We start from the raw sequence: 19832 nt of genomic DNA, 5'->3' as shown, positions 1-19832 counted from the left end.
TATGGCCTTATGGAATTCAATGAGAATTGCTTTCGACTTATTATCGTTGTATTCTTCATTATCTATCACACACAGCCAAGTCAATGGCTGAAGAAAGACATCTATCGCATCATCATAATAAGATACGATGATGGAACTCGCGCCGCTCACTCTCGAGAACCAATGGACCACCACTGGGTCCGCTAGCATCCAGACTCAGCGTCACCCGCTGCAAGTCAGCAACGACCCGTACTGTCTCGCCAATGTTTTGGTAATCGATCTCATGATGACCAGCTGTCTCGTCATTCTCCTCCTTCTTGACCTCGCGAATTTCCACATTGGGGTAGGGCAGCCGTCCTTCGCGCAGCGGTACGATGAGCACGGGAACATGCAACTCGGATTCTCCAAACTTGGCGTCCGACTTGTCTACTCCCAGACTCTTGAAGTTGCCGCGCTTCCGGCCGCCGATGAGCCATGTATCACCTGGACCAGTCACATCAAAGCTGAACTCGTAGTCCCTATTGATGCCTTTGCCATCACTGACAGCCGTGTCCCAGGTGCGAGTCCAGCGCAACCGTAAATTAGCAGACAGCAACTGGTTGACGGCTAGGGTCGAACCCGCTATTTGTTCGTCGGGTGGTGGAAGCTGAATGTCGACCGAGTGGAAAACGGGAATGGAGGGGACATCGACAGGGATGAGGATTGATCGACTGATCGACTCGACTCCTTTGATGGTCAACTTTGAATACGTTGACTGCCAGGAAAGAAGGAATGCTCGAAGAGCTTTAGAGGCGTCTTCTTTGCCGCCTGGAACTGTGCCCAGACCTCTGAAGATCTTCCCTGTTAGCAAAGGCGATACGAAGGCCGTAGGAACTTCGCCGAGGAGAGCAGCTCGCTCCAAGTCATAAGCCGAAAGGCTAGACCGCACCTCTGCAAGTACTCGGTTGATCAAAAGGCCTGAGAACGAGGAAAGAGGAGATTCTTCAATGAACTTTGACAGAGAATCTTCAACAAGGGCAATAATCTCATCCAAGACAACGCTGTAATGGAGCTTGAGATACAGGGTCCGCTGGGTCTTTGGTGTGGTGTTGCCTGAAGCTTTGCGTGTGATCTTGTAAAGCAAACTGGCAGGCTGCTTCGGAAACACCATAATGGACTTGTTTGGTGGAGCTGCAGAGTGGGCAGCAAAGACATCTGAGTCGATCAGGTGTGTTTTGAACACTCTGAGCGGGCTCAACGAGGCTGTTGAGACGCTGAAGCGGGAGAATAAGGCGTTGTGCTTGAAAACATCCTGTACATTGACGCCCAAGGCGAGTGCCACGGGGACTGAAAACACATTAGAGTAGGTGAAAGTGCCCTCATCTGTAGTGTACGTTATTTCGACTCTAGCCGATATGCTCGGAACGTCTTGCTCGATGGTGTACGGGAAACGCATTTTGATGGCGGACGACGCGGAGATGCCTCCGAAGCGGAAAAGTCCGGCCTCCAAAGGCTTCTCGTAATCTAGTGCAGGTCCAAGAAACGTTGCTTCGGTTGAAATGATTCGAAGGCCGCCAGTCGATGGCTTGACCGAAAGCTCACAGGACTTGATAGTGTTCCATCCCGTCAAGAGTTCCAAGTCAAGTGAATTGTTCTTGTCCAGTTGAATGTCTCTTGCCGCTGTTAAGCGACAACTCAAACCGCCACTAGGGCGATAAAGTTCCAGGTCGGGAAGACGGAAGATCTGCGCCGTCTTGCTGGGTGTTTGGTTAACATCCCGCTCCCAGTGTAAGTCAACTTTGTTGCAAATCAAATCTGCCCGGTCAATCCTGTAGTGACCGGCGACATTGGTCTAGCATCTGTTAGTTCAATTTCTCTCATATTGTCAGCATACTACTTACAGTGCTGGTAAGCCGCAACTCGTTGATCCCTGGCTTGAGAATGTTCGCTTCGGAAGTGTGTAACCAAAGCTCCTTTGTTCCTCCGGATGACGTCCTGGACAAGCGTATGGCGGCCTTCTCCAAGCTCAGGTCATCCATGAGCAAGCTTCTTAGTTTAATGGTGAGAGAGAAGCAGTCTTTGCCGGTGTGGTAGGCTGCATGCCCGACAACTTCAACTTGTGTGAAAAGATGACCCAGAGGCACCCTGACCTCGTTGGAAAGGGTCTTGGCTACACTCAAAACCTCATCGAGAAAGCCAGCGATGGCACTTTTCTCGGGGTACTGAACCTCCGAGTTAACTCCAAGCGAGGGCTTCTTCTGTTGAAGCCTCTCATTTTCTGCGGCTGCCGCCTTCGTCAAGAGCTTCAGTCCCACACGGACAAATTCATCCTTGCGCTGAAGCTCTTTCAGACATCGAGAGTACATGATAAGCATGGACAGCTCCAACAGACTCCAGCTGTTCTCCCCGAAAAATGGGGTAGTCATGTAGAAGTATGAAGCGGCCGGGCCATACTCGCCAAGGTGATACTTGAGTACGGCGAGGTCGGCCATGCTTGTCTTGACTGCATGATTGTGATTGGCCACGGTGTAATGACGCAAGGCCTTGTCCGTGAGTGTTTCGTACAGACGATAGAAGTCGTCCCGATTGTCAAGGGCAGTGTGAAGAAGGCCGTTCTCGATACCAGCCAGCCCTATGCAGAGCGGCTCCGGGTTGTCTGCCTGGGACTTGTGATCATCCCCGTCGAGGTCAACGTCTTCAAAGTCGTTGCCGTCCATTTCCCCAAGTACTGGCGCAGATGTCCATCCAATATCCCAGCCTCGTTTCTTTCCGCTGCCTTGGAGGACGTTCCTAGACAGAGCGTAGAGCTCTGCACGACGCGCAGCGAGTTCCTCTAGGCCAGCTTTGAGAAATTGGGCGTTGGGTGCTGTATTGTCATCGGGGCTGGGGCCTGTTCCTCCAGGAAACACTCCAGGACTGGGCGGTGGTCTGGTACTTGTGTTGGAACCCGTTCCCACACGCAGAGACGAGTTTCGAGCTGGGTGTAGCATGGTTTTCAATTCTGGAATTGATGACTTGGGCTCATGGCCGTCGGAGGGAGTCAGAGTCGATGGGGGGATGGGCAGTGCTTTGCTCGACGTTTGAGCAAGGATCTGCTGCGCAACGGAGAATGCGAATGATGCAACAAGATTATCAATAGCCTCCGCCAGGATGGGGTTGAGAATCGGGGAATCTTCCTCGGTAAGCTTATTCTTCAGCGCAGCCAAGATGTCGGCTCTCATAACTTGCGAGACAGCCGGCACGAATTCTAGGGTCCTTCGGCAGATCTCAGCCAACATGGACAGATTTTCGGCTTCATCTGTCTGCTTTGGAGGCGGCGCTTGCGGTGCAACGCCGTGAAGGACAGACTCCTGTTGCTCCCTAAGCTTTGCCAGGAGATCTTCCCTAGTTGACCAGGCGTTGCCAAGGCGGAGCAGCAGCGATATCTGTCTCGCAAAGATGTAGCAGCGAAAGTCAAAGACTGACACATTATTGGCTACTATCATTTCACGGTACGGCTTTTTTGTGGCGCTAATAGGGATATCGTCGAACTTGTCGGTTTTGGAGGTATCCGTGGCCTGTAGATCAACAGGCTGGTCATCCTCTAGAGAGCCATCCTCAGCACCCATTGCGGCAACGGCGGCTTCAGCTCGCTTCACGAGGTCTTCCGTGTGGCTCAACAGAGAACCCCCGTGTGTCTGGGGATCTCCGGAGGTGGCCTGTTCTTGAATGACTGTGTCAAGACCGACACTGAGCTCGTCATAGCCAACCAAGGCATCCTCTACAAGGCCGACACTCTCGAACCCACGCGCAAGACCCTCCTTGAGTATGAAGAAGGTACAGAAGTTCCAACCCGGTAGAGCCCGCTGAGCATCCTTCTCCTTGATGTCTTCCTCGTACTGGGACACCCTCATGTCAAAGGATGACAGAATCAGCTCCTTGAATTTGCCAACGAGGTCATCCCATGCGTTTTCGGCATCCTGACGCGACTCGGTATAACCGGTTGGTGTGGCAGGAACAACTCGAGGCAGTACGTCGTATGGAACGTCGTTGATGCCGATACGGATTTGGGCCACACGATCGATCGCGCCCTTGCTAGAGCTGTTGAAGTCGGACCGAAGCTTCTCCAATAACGTGGAGGATCCGGAGCCCCATCTTGACGATCTTGCTTTCTCGGCAGCATCGAGGCCCTTTCCGCTGACCCTAGGTTGATTTGCCGCAAAAGTATTGGGTATTACGACGTGAATAATCAGGAATTCAAATGCATCATGGTTCTCTTGTGTGTTTAGCTTCCGGGTAGACTGCGAAGGCGGCGTATTTTTCTTGATCCATTCTCTGATTTCTGCCCTTGTTTGGGACTTGTAGGTATCGCTGTCGTCGCATCGAACGAGCAGGACTTTGAGGTAAGGGGTCCGCCTCAGGCCCGGTATTTGGTGGCGCCGTTCTTTGCCAGGCTGTCGCGCCGCTATCGTTGGGGTATCGGAAATGTCTGAAGACGTGCTTTTGCCTCCGATAGACTGCGTTTGAAAGCCATCGTCCTTTGCGCCGGCGCTGACTGACCGGCGGAGCGAAGGGGAGATGGTTGGCGAGATTGGGGCAGCTGGGTCTCCGCCGGCGGGCGTGAGCTCTACGTGGAGGGTATCGATCGAGCGCAAAGGGCCAGCATGCGACTGCCAGTGGAGATTTCGAAGAGGGAGTCGTGGAATGAGGCCCGGGGTGACGAGCTTGTAAACGTCGTGGGGATCGAAGTACTCGACTGCGAATAGCATGCTTGGTCAGTTGGGGGGAAGCGCAGTCAAGGTACGATAAGTAGGCCAACGAGATAGCAACGGGATCATGAGACGCGTAGAGCTTACCTGTGACTTTGGAGGTTGAAAAAGGCCGCTCCATGTTGAACGGCTCCTCCAATTTGGACTTTTAAATTACATGGTCCGTCGCAGCTTCATTTACTAAATTGCGCGGCGGGTGGGTGCCGGTCGAATGCAAGGTGTACAACTCGCCTCGGTGAGATTCTAGCTTGGGTGGAGACGCTGGGCGGCGGAATCCCCTAGTCGGCCCCGGCCTAAAGGTACCTAGGAACCTCGATAAGGTAAGGTAGGTACAAAGGTAGCTCTGCCTCCGATGATTCCCCGAGAGCGGTGTGCTACCCAGTGCTGGAATGATTGGCCCAAGATGACGCTGCTTGCTGGACGCCAATGGAGGGGCACGGCAGAATCTTTTTTGGTTTTGCTTTGGGGAGAAATGCCCCTCCTCTGCCTTGGATCAGGAAGCGATAGAGTGCCCGATATTTCTTGAAGGAATTTGGCTTTATTCCTTCCTCCAACAGCATTATCATCATTTCTCTGTTTTCACCATGTCTGGACTCCAAGCCGTCAAATACACTCGGGGTCGTCTCGAAGTCCTGGACCAACTGAGACTGCCTCATGAATTCCACTACGATGAGGTGTCCACCAGCGAGGAGGCCTTTGACTGCATCAAGTCGATGAGAGTTCGTGGTGCCCCCGCCATTGCTATTGTCGCCGCCCTCGCCCACGCTGTTGAGCTACACAACGGCAGCTGCACCGCCTCTTCATCGCAGGATACCGTCACTTACATCGACTCGCGTTTGGATTACCTCAAGGAAAGCAGACCGACTGCTGTCGACTTGACCAATGCTATCAATCAACTGAAGGCCCGCATTAGGAGCGCGCCTCAGGATGATTCCAAAACGGTCATTGCTGCATACATTGAGGAAGCCGAGAAGATTCTGCAAAAAGACCTCCAGACCAACCTGTCTATTGGTGACCATGGAGCGCAATGGTTGAGAGAGGTCGCTGGTGCTTCACCTGATGCCAAGGTATCTGTGCTCACCCACTGCAACACCGGCTCTCTGGCAACATCCGGTCATGGAACCGCCCTCGGTATCATCAGAACACTCTGGTCCAACAACCTTCTGAAGCACGCCTACTGCACCGAGACAAGGCCCTACAACCAGGGTAGCAGGCTGACCGCCTTCGAGCTTGTTTACGAGAAGATCCCTAGCACTCTCATCACAGACTCCATGGCTGCCGCGCTGTTCAACTTGCAAAAGGACAAGATGAACATTGCCGCTGTCATTGTAGGTGCCGACCGTGTCGTTCGCAACGGTGACACTGCCAACAAGATTGGAACCTACCAGCTCGCCGTCTTGGCCAAGCATCACGGCGTCAAGTTCATTGTCGCGGCTCCCACCACCAGCATCGACCTCGAGACCCAGACCGGCGCCGGCATCAAGATTGAGGAACGCAAGGGGGAGGAGCTCACGCAGATTTCCGGTGCCATCGTCCAGGCTGATGGCAACGTCGACATCGCTCGTACAGCGCGTGTGGCGACGGCGGACCAGCGCATTAACGTCTGGAACCCTGCTTTTGATGTAACTCCGCACGACCTGATCGATGCTGTTGTTACGGAGAAAGGTGCTGTTGTCAAGAACGCTGAGGGTCAATTTGATTTCCGTCACATCATGCCCGAGAGATGGGCGCAGGTGGTCGCCCAGTGATGGGAATCTCTCCTTTCAAGCATAGATGATGATGATATTTGTTTTGCGTTAGAGACCGGAGCTGGAGCTGGAGCTGGAGCCCGATGTATGTTCAAAATTGAATTTTGTCTATAGGGGATATAGCGTATTAGCAGGACACTGCTTCAAGATTGTCGCATGATACTAAGCAGAGTCCTTGAGAGCATGCAGGATCAACTTTTGGTAACCTCCCACGGATTCCTCAAGCTCGGCAACGGTGATGTTTTCGTTACGGCCATGTGCAACCAAAATCGTGCCTGGTCCATAGAGGTAGCGAGTGTGCGAGCCCTTGAGGTTAGGAATGTCAGTTCCATAGTTGGCCACAAGGGTATCAAATCCTAGATGAAGAGTCGTCAGTAATTATTCAGACTGCATAGGCTGCTTGGTTAAAGAGCATAGGTCTCACCATCAACGTCACAGTTGGCCTCCACCACGCCATATCCGTGAGTGCAGGTCAACTCAAGGGACTCGGCATCGGTTTCGTCGAGAATCTTCTGGATTCTCTGTTTGACAATGTTGCCGCCGTCCTTTTCGGGGCCAATGGCAACCCGAACCGCGATCCTTGCCAGAGCAGAGGCAGGAATGACATTCTGAGCAACGCCGCCGTTGAACTGGCCGACATTGACGGTGGTGTTGCCCCACTTGTCAGTGCTTCCGAGATCTGTCGTGATAATCTTGGCAAGGGCCTTGATCATGATTTCGTTGGCCGACTTGCCGAGCCATGGGTAGCCAGAGTGTCCGGCGACGCCCTTGGCCGAGATATCGCAAAAGACACCGCCCTTGTGACCGCAAGCGAGCTTGTTCTCCGTAGGCTCTCCGAAGATGACGGATTCAAATTGCACCGGCGGGTCGGCTGCCTGGAGGGAATCGGAAAAGAAACGCATTCCATCGCCAGTGTCCTCCTCACCAATGACAAATAAGAGCATGGCATCTTCGGGGTTGACTTTGCCGGCCTCAAACAGGTCCTCGAGAGCAATGATCTGAGCTGCAACACTAGCCTTGGCGTCAACGCTTCCTCTTCCACTAATACGAGTGTCGGGAGTGATTTTGTCATCGGATATGCCGTAGGGAATATGAGGCGGCACAACATCGTAGTGCGAAGTGACTACAACGCGAGGTGTGGGCTGGCGTTGGTTCGTCTTCCAGGCCAGGACATTGAACCTCGGGGTCTCTTCCGTGTTGTTGTTGCGCGGTGGCAGGAATTGCAGAGAGGAGACATAGCCGCGGCCGGTCAGATAATCGACCAAGAACTTCCCGGCGGCGCTCTCATTGCCTGAGATGGAGGGGATCTCAATGAGGGACCGATGTAAAGAGATGAGGTCGTCGCGCCAGGACGGAGCGGCGGATGAGGGTGAGTAAAGCGTTGGCGGGGAAGATTCGACGCCGATGGGCTGCTGGATGCGAGAGGCGGCGGCAAAGGAGAGCACAGAGCTCAAGGTCATGAGCTGAGAGACACGCATGGTGGTGGCGGAGCTTCAAGCCTATGGAAAGGTTGGTTGTTTTTGACGGCTCTCAAGCATCGATCAAAGGATGTAGGTCTCAACTGGAGAGGTTGTTCGCCGCTACAAATCACCAATGGCCGGCGGCGGGCGCAAGAGTTTCCCGGAGACTTGGCTATGGTGCAACCGCAAACGGAGCGGTGTCGGAACGAAGTGGGCGGAGATCGACCTGGTAAGGTAAGGTACCTTAAGCCTGGGAGCTCAAGCCTCAATCACGGTGACGGGAAGTGCGATAAAGTGAGTGATACGAGTGATAAGAGTCAGATATCTGCAGAGTGCAGGCTGAGGTGCGAGGTCTGAGAATGAGGTCATTCCATCCCAAGCTCCCGTCATTGGCTCCAGCCACGAGCACGGACTTTTCCCCGTCAGCCACCCCCATGTTCCCGCAGGGGCGGGAGATGATCCAAGCTTTCCAGGTTGGTCCCTCGATCCAATAAGATGGCGGTGGGGGGAGAGAGCCTCATCAGTGAAGTCTCAGCGAGCGTCTCAGACAAACGAGGTAGACTTGGGGATCGTGATGCTGACAAACAATTGGGATAGGTATTGAAGTGCTCGTGTTCCACTTGACTCACTGCTGCCGTCTAGCTAAGGTGCTGTTTCTCCCTGTAACGAGGTCTTCCCCCCCTCGTCAGGCGCACAATGGTGAAGAATATCAGTAGTGGCAGCAAACAATGTACCTGGTTTTAGGTACCTACCTTACCTGCCTAACTATGAGCCGCCCATCTTATATACCTATTTAGGTAGTCTACCCAGGCCTCTACCGGTAGTATCAAAGCTCTTGTTGCAATCTGTGCAAACCGACTGAAACGAAACGTTTTAAGATGTGGCCAACGTGACCATCTCTTATTCGCAAACGGCCAAATACTATCCTCCTTGTACCTAATGACGTTGAGCACAGCTGTCTTTAATGGTTAATCCAGGCGGTCCGAGGCACTGAGAACCAATGACCAAAGCCCAACTGAGAACGAGATACTGGTACCTATGCGTAGACGGGACTGTCCTATCTGGGGAGTTCAATGGCAGTTGGCATTGCTACCTAGATATTCCTTACCTTTGCAGAATTCCACGCCGCTGGGGGAACAGGACCGCCCGCTCTTTCCCCGGATCTGCCGATCTTGGGCAAACTCAGTGGATATGGAGTTCCAGTCTGCACCCCACCAGGATTCTACCTTGTGTAAATGTTGCAACTCTTTCCTCGTTTTGAGGTGCCTACCAAGGTATCTTTGGTATGTATAAAGGTTGATATGTACTCGAGGTGAAGTGCCTTTGGTCGTGTGTCCACCGCTGGAAGACCCACTTGGCCGCTGCTCCTTGCCTCTCTGGGACGCAGTTGGATTGGAGCGCTGAAATGGGGGTACCTCCCCCAGGTACCTGGTCTGTTTCGTTCCCCGTCCTCACCTCTCGCTCGCCTTGCCTCGCCATACCTAACGCTCCTTAGCAGCAATCCAGCAACCGATTGATGAGTACCGACTAGCACACTACCTTTGCAGACAGGGGCCGTTCGTGAACCCAGCAAACTTCCCCAGCCATTGCATTCCACGATCCTGGAGCTGCCAACCTCAGCTTGCGCTCACCAACAGCTTCAATTGCTCCCCCGTAATCCCTTCCACCGAGCTTTCCCACGCGCATTCGACCCCTCGCAGGCCCATTCGATTCGTTCCGCCCATCTTGCCCCTTCTAGATGCAGCTTGCACTCTTTGCGCGCCACCGTGGGCTCCCGAAAGTCGATTCTAAGCCTCCTCACGCCTCCCCGGACCCAAACCCCGATTCAATAAGTCTGTCGAGTCTCGCCTGAGCCCGCCCACTTTGCCCGGCTTCGCTTCGGTCGGCTTTGACGTGCCTGGTCATCGCCTTGCGAAGGGATGCAGGTCAACAGAGGAAACGCTGAGGCCCTGGGTCGCAAGGCCAAGGTGCGTCGCCCAAAAACTACCACTATCCATCATGCCATCCATCTTCTTGCTTCGCAGTCCTCTCAATCGCCTTGCGTCATGGACCACCAAGTCGGCTATTTGGCTAATAATACTATGACAGCTTGCTCGCTCGTACCAGGAGCTCCTCGAGTGAGTTCCGCTATCCGCCCGCTCCGGTGTGAATCCTAGGCTAACCTCTGCTGCCTCCAGCGAGTTCTCCAACAAAGACCTCAGCTCCGTCGGCAACTACACTCTCGGTCGTCTCATAGGAAAGGGTTCCTTTGGCAAGGTTTACTTGGCCTCTCACAAGCTCACCAATGGCTCCAAGGTAGGCAACGGCTGACACGCGTGCTGGGACAATACTCTCGAGCCTGGGCCGGTGATACTCATTAACTGGGGTATAGGTCGTCCTCAAATCCGCAAATAAAGGCGACTCGAATCTCGCACGCGAAATACATCACCACCGACAATTCGTTCATCCACATATTGCCAGGCTATATGAGGTCATAGTCACGGAGAATCTGGTGTGGCTGGTTTTGGAATACTGTGCTGGTAGGCTTTACCGTTTTATTGCTGATGCAGAAACGATGGTTGACAAAGACTCGATAGGCGACGAGCTTTACAACTACCTCCTCGAACATGGCCCCCTTCCCGTCCACAAAGTCCAGAAGATTTTTGCCCAACTCGTTGGCGCTGTCGCATACGTACATCAACAATCATGTGTCCACCGCGACCTCAAGCTGGAAAACATTTTATTCGACAAGCACGAAAACGTCAAGCTTGTTGATTTTGGTTTCACGAGAGAATACGAGGGGAAATCGAACTACTTGCAGACATTCTGCGGCACAATATGCTACTCGGCACCCGAAATGCTGAAGGGCGAAAAGTACGCTGGAGAAAAGGTCGATGTCTGGAGTCTTGGCGTTATCCTATATGCCCTACTATGCGGAGAGCTACCGTTCGACGATGACGATGACACCGTTACACGTACAAAGATCCTCAGCGAAGAACCGAAGTTCCCCGATCATCTTCCAACTGCCGCCATTCCGTTACTCAAGTCGTTGCTCTCTAAGCGACCCCTACTCCGACCCTCCCTCCCCGACATCCTCACCAACCCTTTTCTTGCCGAACATTCCCCAGCACAACAAGCAATCCTAAAACTGCAAAGGCCTCCGCCTTTCTCAACGCATCTAGAGAAGGAGACTCTTCAGCGCATGCGGGGAGCGGGTGTCGACATTGACTCCGTCATCGAAAGCGTGCTTGCGCAGCGCTGCGACGCTTTGGCTGGCTGGTGGACGCTGCTGATTGAAAAGGAGCAGCGGAAAGTCAAGAGAAGAGAGAGGAAACGGCGGGAAAGAGAGGCCGAGAATAGGAGCTTGCGTCGTCTGTCCGCCGCATCCAGCAGACTCGAGCGGATTGCGCCTGTGTTGCAAGAGGTCGATGAGGACGGCGGACTGACAAACCGCTTCATCAGACTTGAGGACGGGCCTATCACGCCACGGACAAGAGGCCGGTCAGAGAGAAGAAGCGCGCATTACGCCGACTTGGGGGACTTGCCCGGTCTGCCCGAGCACAGCAAGGAAAACGGAAGTCCAGATACAGAGGAACCACCTCCACCAATCGATAAGGATTCGATCCGGTCTGCCAGTACGTCTAGACATCGTCGCCCGGTTCCGCCCCCTAAGGAGGGTGTGATCCGCAGCGCGCGATCTCGGGGTTCGACCCTTCATCTAGTGACTACTTCGGAAGCTTTGGCGGCTAACGGGACGCCAGAGCGACCACCTGAACAACAACAAAAGGTTCGCAAGAAGCCCTCACAGGCCATCATTGCGCATTGGAAGAACTGGACACACTGGTTTTTGGAGAACACCCGTAGGGGACGGCACGCGAACAAGAGAGGGAGTCACTCAACGCCTAACCTGGTCGATAAAAACGGCAGTGTCGCCGGCAGCAGCAGCAAACACTCTAAGGACACGAGTCCTCGGCCGCAGACGAGCAAGTACCCAACAACGGATGCCGGCGTACCTCAAGGAAAGGCCGGATTGCCTCGTGGCGTAGTGGCTAATGGCCATGCCAACAAGGCACTGCCAAGTCACGCAGGATCTGGAGGCTTCAGCAGTCCCGCCTCGGGTGGAGGCTCTGTCCCCTCGCGGGTACCGTCCCGAATCACAACATCTTACAAGCGACAATCGCTGTCGCCGTCTCCCATGACCCCACGAACTACGATGCGGCGCTCCTCGGCAGGGTTGAGGGGCCGCAAGTCCACCTCTTCATCGGTCTCGTCCATTCGTTCGATGCCTCACCATCATCATTCTCATTCCAAAGCTTCATCAACAAGCTCAAATGGATCGGTCTCGACTTCCATGTCCAAAAACACTCTCCAGCGCGGGCAGTCGCCTCATCACTCTGTCAAAGTTCTTCCAGCCACTCCCACCGCGACCGCCTTTCCGTCGAATATCCGTCTAGTTCGAGGGCCAGGTCCCCCGGCCCCCCTTGCTCTATTCAATGAGGGCATGCCTCCCCCACCGGTAACGTCAGGAATGCAGGCTCCAGGCTCGCCTAATCCCTTTGCCCTGGGAGGGGGCATCCAATTTGCCAAGCGAAAGCGAAACATCTTCAAGGGTCCGATGCTGGCCTTTGGCGGAGGTGGCAGCGCAGGCGGTGGCGGAGGAGGGGGCGGCAGCTCACGAAGCACAAGTTCCAACCATTCACGCAGTGCAAGTGCTTCTGGACTCGGACGACGGTCGGGCGAAGCTCCCATCCAGGAAGAGGAAGAGGGCGAAGAAGCGGAAGAAGAAATCGAAGAGGTTGACGCTTTCAGCCCCGTTGTTGGGGGGCCCGGAGAGCGCATCGAGGAGCAAATTATTGAAGACAGCGAGACAGAGGCACTAGCAGAGCAGGCGAATGAGGAGGAAGATGCTCCTCCGGTAACGCCAAAAGCATCAGCCGCCCCTGTCCCGACATGATCAACCCCAACTACCCTTTCTGCCGTCCATGAAGGAGGATGATGGCCACTTTTTCCCCCCCATATACAATGTTTACTGTGAGCATGATCAAACACGCTCCAAGGAACGAGTCCAGGCAAAAGCTTTCATAGTGTTTCTTTTCTTTTCTGTATATTCCCCTTTTGGCGACTTGTACTATACTTAGAGGATACCTTGTACCAAACAAAGGGTGTTGATATTTCTTTGCAGTGAAGATAAAACTTCGAGTCAACGCTTGATGTATTTCTCTAAAAATGATTATCAAACCTCGCTGTTACTTTGTCATTGTGCTTTGCGTTAGTTCCCAGCCTCCCGTCAGCGAATGCGCGCAAGTTAATAACATGACGCCGGGATATAGCCTCTATCAAGTTTGGGTCTTCTTGGTGGCCTCGATAAGCCCGTTCCTCGCAAATATGATATTACGCACAGTCGCGTCTGTTGCGCATACGGACGCATCGAATGGCTTCAGGTCTGCGTCTCCCATGATGGCAAGCGCAGCCAGGCCAAGGAATCCGTGGTAAATGTCTGGCGGGCCTCCAGGATACTTGGAGAACCCACCGATGAGATGTTGTGTTTTTTTGGTGATGAAGCGTCGTGACGGCTCGGCGTCAATGAGATCGGTGTGACCAAGCATCTGAAAACGTCAGTAAACCGTGGCCCTAAGCAGTCGACAATCTATATTCCTTGTACCTGTAGTGTCCCTCCTACCCACCAGCAATAGCATGTGTCCGCGACCTTGTTACACCTTCCATTGAACCCAACGAAGCGCAGGTTTGGATCCAATGTCAGCTCGCTCAACGACGCGGGCAGCGCAAAGTTGGCATGGTCAGGATCGTCCGAGTCGTCTTCCTTCTCGAGGTATTCGAACTGGCGGTACACCAGGAACTTGACCAACAGGGACGTATCAGGGACGCCTTTCTGGAGTATCCGGCTGTCGTGTGGAGTTCCACTCTGGTCTGGGGGTCGATCGAGGAGGACCAGCGCGCTGACGGCGCACCATGCATAGCCAGCTTCAAACCTCATATCAGCCTTCAAGTATTCAGCATCATCACCATTGTAGCAAGAGCATACCATGAGACTCGTTTGCATGAGAGCTCTCAGCGAGTCCACCGTCATAGGTCTGTCCTTGGCGGATGTGCCGAACGAGGCCATCAACGTCAATGTCCTCCACCCAGTCCTTGTCTCCCTCCTTGGCATCGCCCCGTAGAGCCCACCGTATCGTGGCGGCCAGAAAGCATAGCCGCATGTCCCTCCCGCCTGCAATGGCCCCGTCGTCCAGCACAAGCTCGCCAAAGCTGCCATCGGTCCTCTGCAGCCGCCTCAACCACCGCAACGTCGCAACGCGATCCACGCCCGCAAAGGCGCTCTTGGCTTCCTCTGGCCCGTCCGCGACAATGGCCAAGATCAACAGCGCAAAGTATGTCGAGGCCAGATTCGCCGAGCTCGCATTCCTCGTTTTAGGCGTTCCCTTATCAAAGTCCCAGCCGGCGTATAAGTCGCTCGGCAGAGCATGGTTCGGGGAGCCGCAGAAGCCGCCGCCGGGATGGTAGAGACCTAGGACAAACTTGCGCGCGGCAGCTCGGTCGGCGGGTGTGAGGAGATGGGGGGCATCCTTGGTCGGCTCGGAAGGGGAGAGTATGTCGAGGGCGGCGAGGATGAAGAAGCTGAGAGCTATGCGGGTGCTGTCGGACGACGTATACTGGTGCGGGAGGAAGGTCTTGTGGCAGCGTTGCCAGTATTTGATGTGCCTCGCTTTCTCGAGCGGCATGGCTGCGTCGGCTGCCATCTTGGCCTTGATGGATTCAAGGATCGCAGTCGGGTGGGAAGATAGTGTTGGTGGGGTTTGTTACCTAGCTCCGGGATGTTTGGTCAAGTGAACAAAATCCCCCGATGGTTTGCAGGACCTTTCATCCCACCTCACCCCCCAGGCCGGCATAGGACACAATCAGGAACGGACCCCACCCCCCACCAAAGCTGCACCTTCAGCTTAAGCAGGTTTAGCTCAGCGAGCTGCTGGAAAGAACGACAGCGCTAGCAGGGAGGAGGTCCACTAGAAGACCGCTGAACGGCGCTGAAGCGTCGCCTTGTCTTGATAGATGGGACGAATGAGAAGCTCCAGATCGATAAGCCTCGCAGCTACAGGATTACCTACACTTAAGGTACTTCGCTTCGTTTGCTTCCCGATAAGACATGCGCTGGACTGGTGGTCCATTTCTTTTCTTGTCCGACGCGACTGCGCCTACGACTGCGACGTCAATTGTCCTCCGCCCCCCTCTCTATCTCAACGAGCTTGCTTCAGTTCCTCACCTTGATGAATACAGCGCATCGCAAGGAACCGTAACCATGGCGATCATATCAGCGAAAACAATCATTACCTCCCTCTCCCTCTTCCATGTCACCCTCGCATACTTCTTTCTGACGAACCCGGCGACCATCGCAGACCAGGCGATGGTGTACGTGCTGGGCGAGTCGATGGGCATGGCAAGTCTCCAAAGCTTCACTTCATGGTCCATTCGTAACAAGGTCGAGCGCTAACATCTCCTCTTTAGCCCCATGCGCGAAGCTTCGAAAACAGGTCTCCCGCCCTCGCTTTCCTCGCTGCTGTGCTGGGAATACTAGGCATCAGCGACCTCGTTACCCTCAGCATGCCCGAAGAAGTCTGGTTGGTCTACCACTGGGGAACACAGGGTAAGCAACATGCTCCTTCTTCTTATGCTGGTAGTTCGAAGCAATTTCTCACAACCCAATTATAGCACCGACTCGTATGGTCATGTCCTTCGGTTTTGTCCTCTACACCTTCCTCTTCGGCCCTTCATCCCCCCTTTATGGCGGAACCTCGAAAGGCGGCAGTCGCTTCGCCCATCCCTCCGTCCAGTCGAACAATCCGCGCTATACACCTTCGACTTGGGGCGGCGACGGCCTCAAGAACCGTGTTTTCTTAACCTTTGCCTTCCTCGAGATGCTGTGCTGGTTCTGGGTCTGGATGACCCTGCGCGAGGAGCAGGAAGAGTTCCAGCGTAAGAACCAACACAAGAGGAGAGGAAGTCAGTCGGGGTACAACTGAGCAACAGGCTTGTCAAGTGCACTAAGCCGTTCGATGGAGGTTCTGAAGGCGTCGCATTCACCCAACCACAGGAGCGATCAGACGAATATGCTTCCGCCCTACCGGAAGGCTCGGGCCGCTTGCGTGGCCCCTTTAGCATTGCGTGGAGTTTTGGGATGGCAGGCGCTACGAAAAAGGGCATACTCGGCGTAATAATCATTTGATGTGCGACATGACGGTTTTCTATTTTTGGGCTCCCGAGCTTATGATTGATAGCCTCCTACTCTAGGTAACTTGAAACAAAAACAATGAGTTGGTATGGGCTACATCATGAATGAAATGAGGCGTCTACTCCCATCGCACCGATTCCCAACCCTTCACGTTCGTTCGCCAGCTGTCGGTCACCCGCTGTGACCAAACACCAACGTGAGAACCTGCCACCTCGCGTATCTGTTTCGACAAGTCGTCCCCAGAATCTGTCTCAAACGTCCAAGAGCTCAGTTTCGCATTCAGCGTGTTGCTTTCCTGCTTTAGGAGAGCCACCCGTGCCTTGCCTTCCGTGAAGGCAGTGCTAGCCGCGGCCTCGAGAGCCTTGACTCGCGCCACCACGTCCTTGGGCACGTTACTCTGCCCGGAGCGGTCCCTCTCCTTCTCACGGTCATTGAAAGTCACTATGTAAGACGTCGCCAGCTTCACGGCGGCGGCAGCGTCGCGAAGAATCGACAGACCGTGGAGTGAGCCCAGCATCATTAGCGTCTTAGACTCTTCTGCATCAGCTGGCGTCGATAGTGCTTGCGCGCGAAGGACCTCGAGGCCAGACTTGATCGCGGACACAATGCTTGCCAGAAGCTCGGGAGGTGGTGGGCTGCGACTGGCGGAGACGGAGAGGGGGATCAGGGTGGTCAGAAGTGAAATGACTTCGTAGAAGGTTTCCTCCTGTTGAGTGAGATTCTTTTCGCGAGCGTGGAGGAATCTGCTGAAGGTATTGCCCAGCCTCTGAAGTGATTCCAGGACGAAGGTCAGCTCTGCCGCGGCCGTCTGCGCAACGTTGGCCACTTTGTAAGACGATGCGGGCTTGAAGGTCATGACCTCGAAGAACCTTTCTGCGGCGAGGGCCAAGTGGGAACGCAGGTTCTGGTTGAGACGTTAGAAATGGTACCTAGTACAATGGGAGGGGACATACCGATGGATCAGGACCTAGCCGCAGGACGTCGTATATCGGGCGGCTCGAGGCAGCTTCGAGGTTAGGCACAGATCCATAGTCGATGACTTCGTTCAGCACAGAGTTGTCGGTGACTTCCTCTACGAATAATAGTCAGCACGAGGAAATGACGTAGGGAACCAAATTAGTCTAGTAATGACTTACCAATCGCCGGCTCTTCAAAGATCGAGTCGCTGCGGATATCCAGCGCTCGAGCAGCTTGGGACTCCTCCACATATCCCATCACCAGAGTGCAGCTTGACCTCAGCCGCTCGGTGTAGCTAGGGATATCGAGAATGGCAGTGTAGCTCTCGGCCTCGAAAGCATCAGCCAGCCTTCTAGGCATTCTCAGCTTGAGAGATGCCCGGTAGTGGGATTTCAGTCCCTGCATCAGCCCTCTTTCAGGTCTGTTTGGCGGTAGAACCAAAGTGGGCGCAATGGTTGATAGACGGTCAAAGAAGTAGGGGCCAAGCGAATCGATTATGGTACGCTTCACGTCTGCGGTATCCCACACTTCGCGAGCACGAGAAGCACAGCCAAGCACAAGATAGATGCGCACCAGGACCAACGTGAGTCGGGTGTGCTTTGGTGTTCTGGTGAGCTGGTCTTCGATGATGAGGGCAGCTTGAAGCAAGCGGTCAGGTCTACCGTTCTTCGAAAGAGAGGTAGGGTTGTCGATTCCACGCTCGTGGGCGCCGCTCAGCCTCACACAGCATGATGCTGCGAGGATAGCAAGTTCCGGGACACAATCGAGGTGGCCTATTTCAGTAGAGTTGAGTAGAGAGGAGTACAAAGTCAAGGTCGACTCCAGGAGTTTCTTGACGCAGGTGGTGCAGGTAGATGACTTGTTGGTGGTGTGGCAGGTTATACACTTCCAATCATTTGGTTTCTTTACATCCTCATTCGGGACACGAACGAGGGTCTTGGGTGAAGATAGTCCGAGGTACTGCAGCTTGTACGCAAACGCCTTCACAGATGCTGATCTCGCGGCGTCCTGAGACTCTTCTGACAATCCAATGAGGAAATCGTATGCCAGTGCTTTGATCTCCTGCGGCGGTAACCGCTCGACAAAGCCCCTGACGTCGTCGAAACAGGCGGGTGATTCGCACTCAACCTCAATGTATTGGCGCAATTCCTCAAATTCATTCGATGTGGCATCCGAGCTTGGCTGCATGCTCTTGGGGAAGAGAAACGCTGCTTCAACCTTGGCCAGACGGACGTTGCGCTTATAGATGGATCGTACACCCTCTTGAGTCAGGAAGCGGTTAATGAGTTCGAAAACCTCGGTGGAAGCCCTGCTAACATCAGCCAAAGTTGTCATCAATCAAAGGTGTCCAACTTACTCTTGGATCTGTCCTATCTGGCCAGCGGCATTGAGGAATTTCTTCCACACCGCATAGTCACAGGCGAGGAGGCTCAATTTCTGGTTTTCGTCTGTCGTTGACAGGCAGTCCTTGCATAGGTCGTAGACAGTTTTCCACTGTCCCTTCCGCTCGAGGACTTCTATCGCTTGCAGAAACAAGTCTTTGCGACCTTTCCTGAATTGGTAGACAGGGTTAAGGGTCGGGCCCTTCAGAGCCGCCTCCCATTCAGCCGTAGAACCATGAGCCTCGAGGATGCGGTAAAAGAGAAGGATCTCTTCTTCCGTCTTAATGGCTCGGTCGGAGACTTCGCCGTTCTTCTCGGCACCGCTCTACCAGCTAGGTTAGCCGCCATCATTAATCACTGCCACCAATCTTACCTGTTCTGCAAATTGCGCGGCACGCTGCATTTGCTTCAGAGCGAGCATGCCATAGAGCTGCTTCTTTCCAGCTGGACATTGCTCATTGGTCTCACATAGGATTAGCGTGCTTCTTGGCCTTTAGATAGTATCAAGAACTTACTGCTAGCAGATGCGTAATGGCGATGTTCCAGAAAAGGAAGCTCCTTTCTTGAGGGAATGACTTGTCGAGCACTGCTGCAATCTGTTTGCCCGCATCAGCACCTTCAATCCTTCATAGGCTCAGCACAGAGATGAACCCACTTGCTGTGCGCTAATCAAATCCCAGTGTAGCAGACATGATTCCAAGCATCTCGTACCACCATTTTTGTCCTTGGGCTTGGCTTTGACGTAGCGCAGCTTCAGGGGGCCGAAGGTCTCGGAAAAGTCTCGGTCCTCAATAAACTCCTCTGAAGCCCACTCAAGCAACTCCAAAGTGTCAGGATCTCTCACGGCGGTCGGATCCTGAACCAGCTTGCGGATAGCAATGAAGGGTGACGCCTTCTCCAACGGTGAGTCCAACTGACTTTCTGCGCATATTTTCACAGCCTGAATGATGTGGTTAGTTCTATTTCTGGATTCACATTTGGCGGTGAGGTGAGAGCAAACCTCAAAATAAGGATCCTTGAAGGTCCGGAATCGCTGCTCAGCGAGACGGATGGCGTTGGCCCATTGTCCGTCATTGAAAGCCGACTGCAGCTGCAGATCAGTGCCGCTCCTCAGCTGAGGCCGGTTCCAGGACATGGTGATGCTTCTGATCGGATGGCGGGGCAGAATTAGCTTTGGAGGGGCACTGTGCTGTAAGAGTGAGCTTGTGAGACGTTTAAGGATGGGCATTGTGTCGCTTGATTGGTTGCTCGGGTAAATACTCTTCCCGAAATGCCGGTCCTCCCCCACGTTTGGGATTCCGGCGCCGTTGGCCGGCCGCGTTCCTCCCGATAGCCCGACGCCGATCCGGCCTACA

At 54.0% G+C, this 19832-nt stretch overlaps 7 protein-coding genes across 7 annotated transcripts; 3 read left to right on the top strand and 4 right to left on the bottom strand.

Annotated features, from left to right (window-relative positions):
* Positions 1–112: 112 nt before the first annotated feature.
* On the bottom strand, positions 113–4916 carry HER10_EVM0010853 (uncharacterized protein; the record flags this gene model as incomplete). Its single annotated transcript, XM_035480300.1, has 3 exons — positions 4794–4916; positions 1860–4693; positions 113–1810 (listed from the first exon to the last, which is right to left on the bottom strand). Exons 1-3 carry the CDS (start codon positions 4825–4827, stop codon positions 113–115), a joined length of 4566 nt encoding a protein of 1521 aa, XP_035330964.1. The 5' UTR covers positions 4828–4916.
* Positions 4917–5171: 255 nt separating this feature from the next.
* HER10_EVM0007325 (uncharacterized protein) lies at positions 5172–8227 on the bottom strand. The gene is made up of 2 exons (XM_035476884.1): positions 6879–8227; positions 5172–6810 (listed from the first exon to the last, which is right to left on the bottom strand). The coding sequence occupies exons 1-2, from the start codon at positions 7930–7932 to the stop codon at positions 6617–6619; spliced, it is 1248 nt and encodes a 415-aa protein (XP_035330779.1). The 5' UTR covers positions 7933–8227; the 3' UTR covers positions 5172–6616.
* HER10_EVM0004999 (S-methyl-5-thioribose-1-phosphate isomerase) lies at positions 5291–6454 on the top strand (the record flags this gene model as incomplete). Its single annotated transcript, XM_035474625.1, has 1 exon — positions 5291–6454. One exon carries the CDS (start codon positions 5291–5293, stop codon positions 6452–6454), a length of 1164 nt encoding a protein of 387 aa, XP_035330634.1.
* Positions 8228–9372: 1145 nt separating the features above from the next.
* On the top strand, positions 9373–12964 carry HER10_EVM0007051 (uncharacterized protein). Its single transcript, XM_035483029.1, has 6 exons — positions 9373–9881; positions 10003–10031; positions 10092–10209; positions 10286–10433; positions 10491–11597; positions 11655–12964. Exons 1-6 carry the CDS (start codon positions 9834–9836, stop codon positions 12845–12847), a joined length of 2643 nt encoding a protein of 880 aa, XP_035330763.1. The 5' UTR covers positions 9373–9833; the 3' UTR covers positions 12848–12964.
* A 77-nt stretch (positions 12965–13041) lies between these two features.
* On the bottom strand, positions 13042–14751 carry HER10_EVM0000944 (prenyltransferase and squalene oxidase). Its single transcript, XM_035470708.1, has 3 exons — positions 13937–14751; positions 13556–13875; positions 13042–13499 (listed from the first exon to the last, which is right to left on the bottom strand). Exons 1-3 carry the CDS (start codon positions 14649–14651, stop codon positions 13230–13232), a joined length of 1305 nt encoding a protein of 434 aa, XP_035330388.1. The 5' UTR covers positions 14652–14751; the 3' UTR covers positions 13042–13229.
* A 320-nt stretch (positions 14752–15071) lies between these two features.
* HER10_EVM0011146 (uncharacterized protein) lies at positions 15072–17084 on the top strand. Its single transcript, XM_035480584.1, has 3 exons — positions 15072–15346; positions 15415–15553; positions 15619–17084. The coding sequence occupies exons 1-3, from the start codon at positions 15209–15211 to the stop codon at positions 15927–15929; spliced, it is 588 nt and encodes a 195-aa protein (XP_035330983.1). The 5' UTR covers positions 15072–15208; the 3' UTR covers positions 15930–17084.
* HER10_EVM0006624 (N-acetyltransferase B complex non catalytic subunit) lies at positions 16257–19612 on the bottom strand (the record flags this gene model as incomplete). Its single annotated transcript, XM_035476205.1, has 9 exons — positions 16257–16358; positions 16452–17042; positions 17092–17210; positions 17275–18404; positions 18453–18802; positions 18851–18940; positions 18993–19073; positions 19133–19417; positions 19478–19612. The coding sequence occupies 9 exons, from the start codon at positions 19610–19612 to the stop codon at positions 16257–16259; spliced, it is 2883 nt and encodes a 960-aa protein (XP_035330734.1).
* Positions 19613–19832: the final 220 nt, after the last annotated feature.

Source organism: Colletotrichum scovillei (genome assembly GCF_011075155.1).
Source record: "Colletotrichum scovillei strain TJNH1 chromosome Unknown Contig00008, whole genome shotgun sequence".
Taxonomy (NCBI): Eukaryota; Fungi; Ascomycota; class Sordariomycetes; order Glomerellales; family Glomerellaceae; genus Colletotrichum; species Colletotrichum scovillei.
The sequence above is the reverse complement of the archived record's forward strand: the minus strand, read 5'-3'. Positions and strand labels throughout refer to the sequence as shown.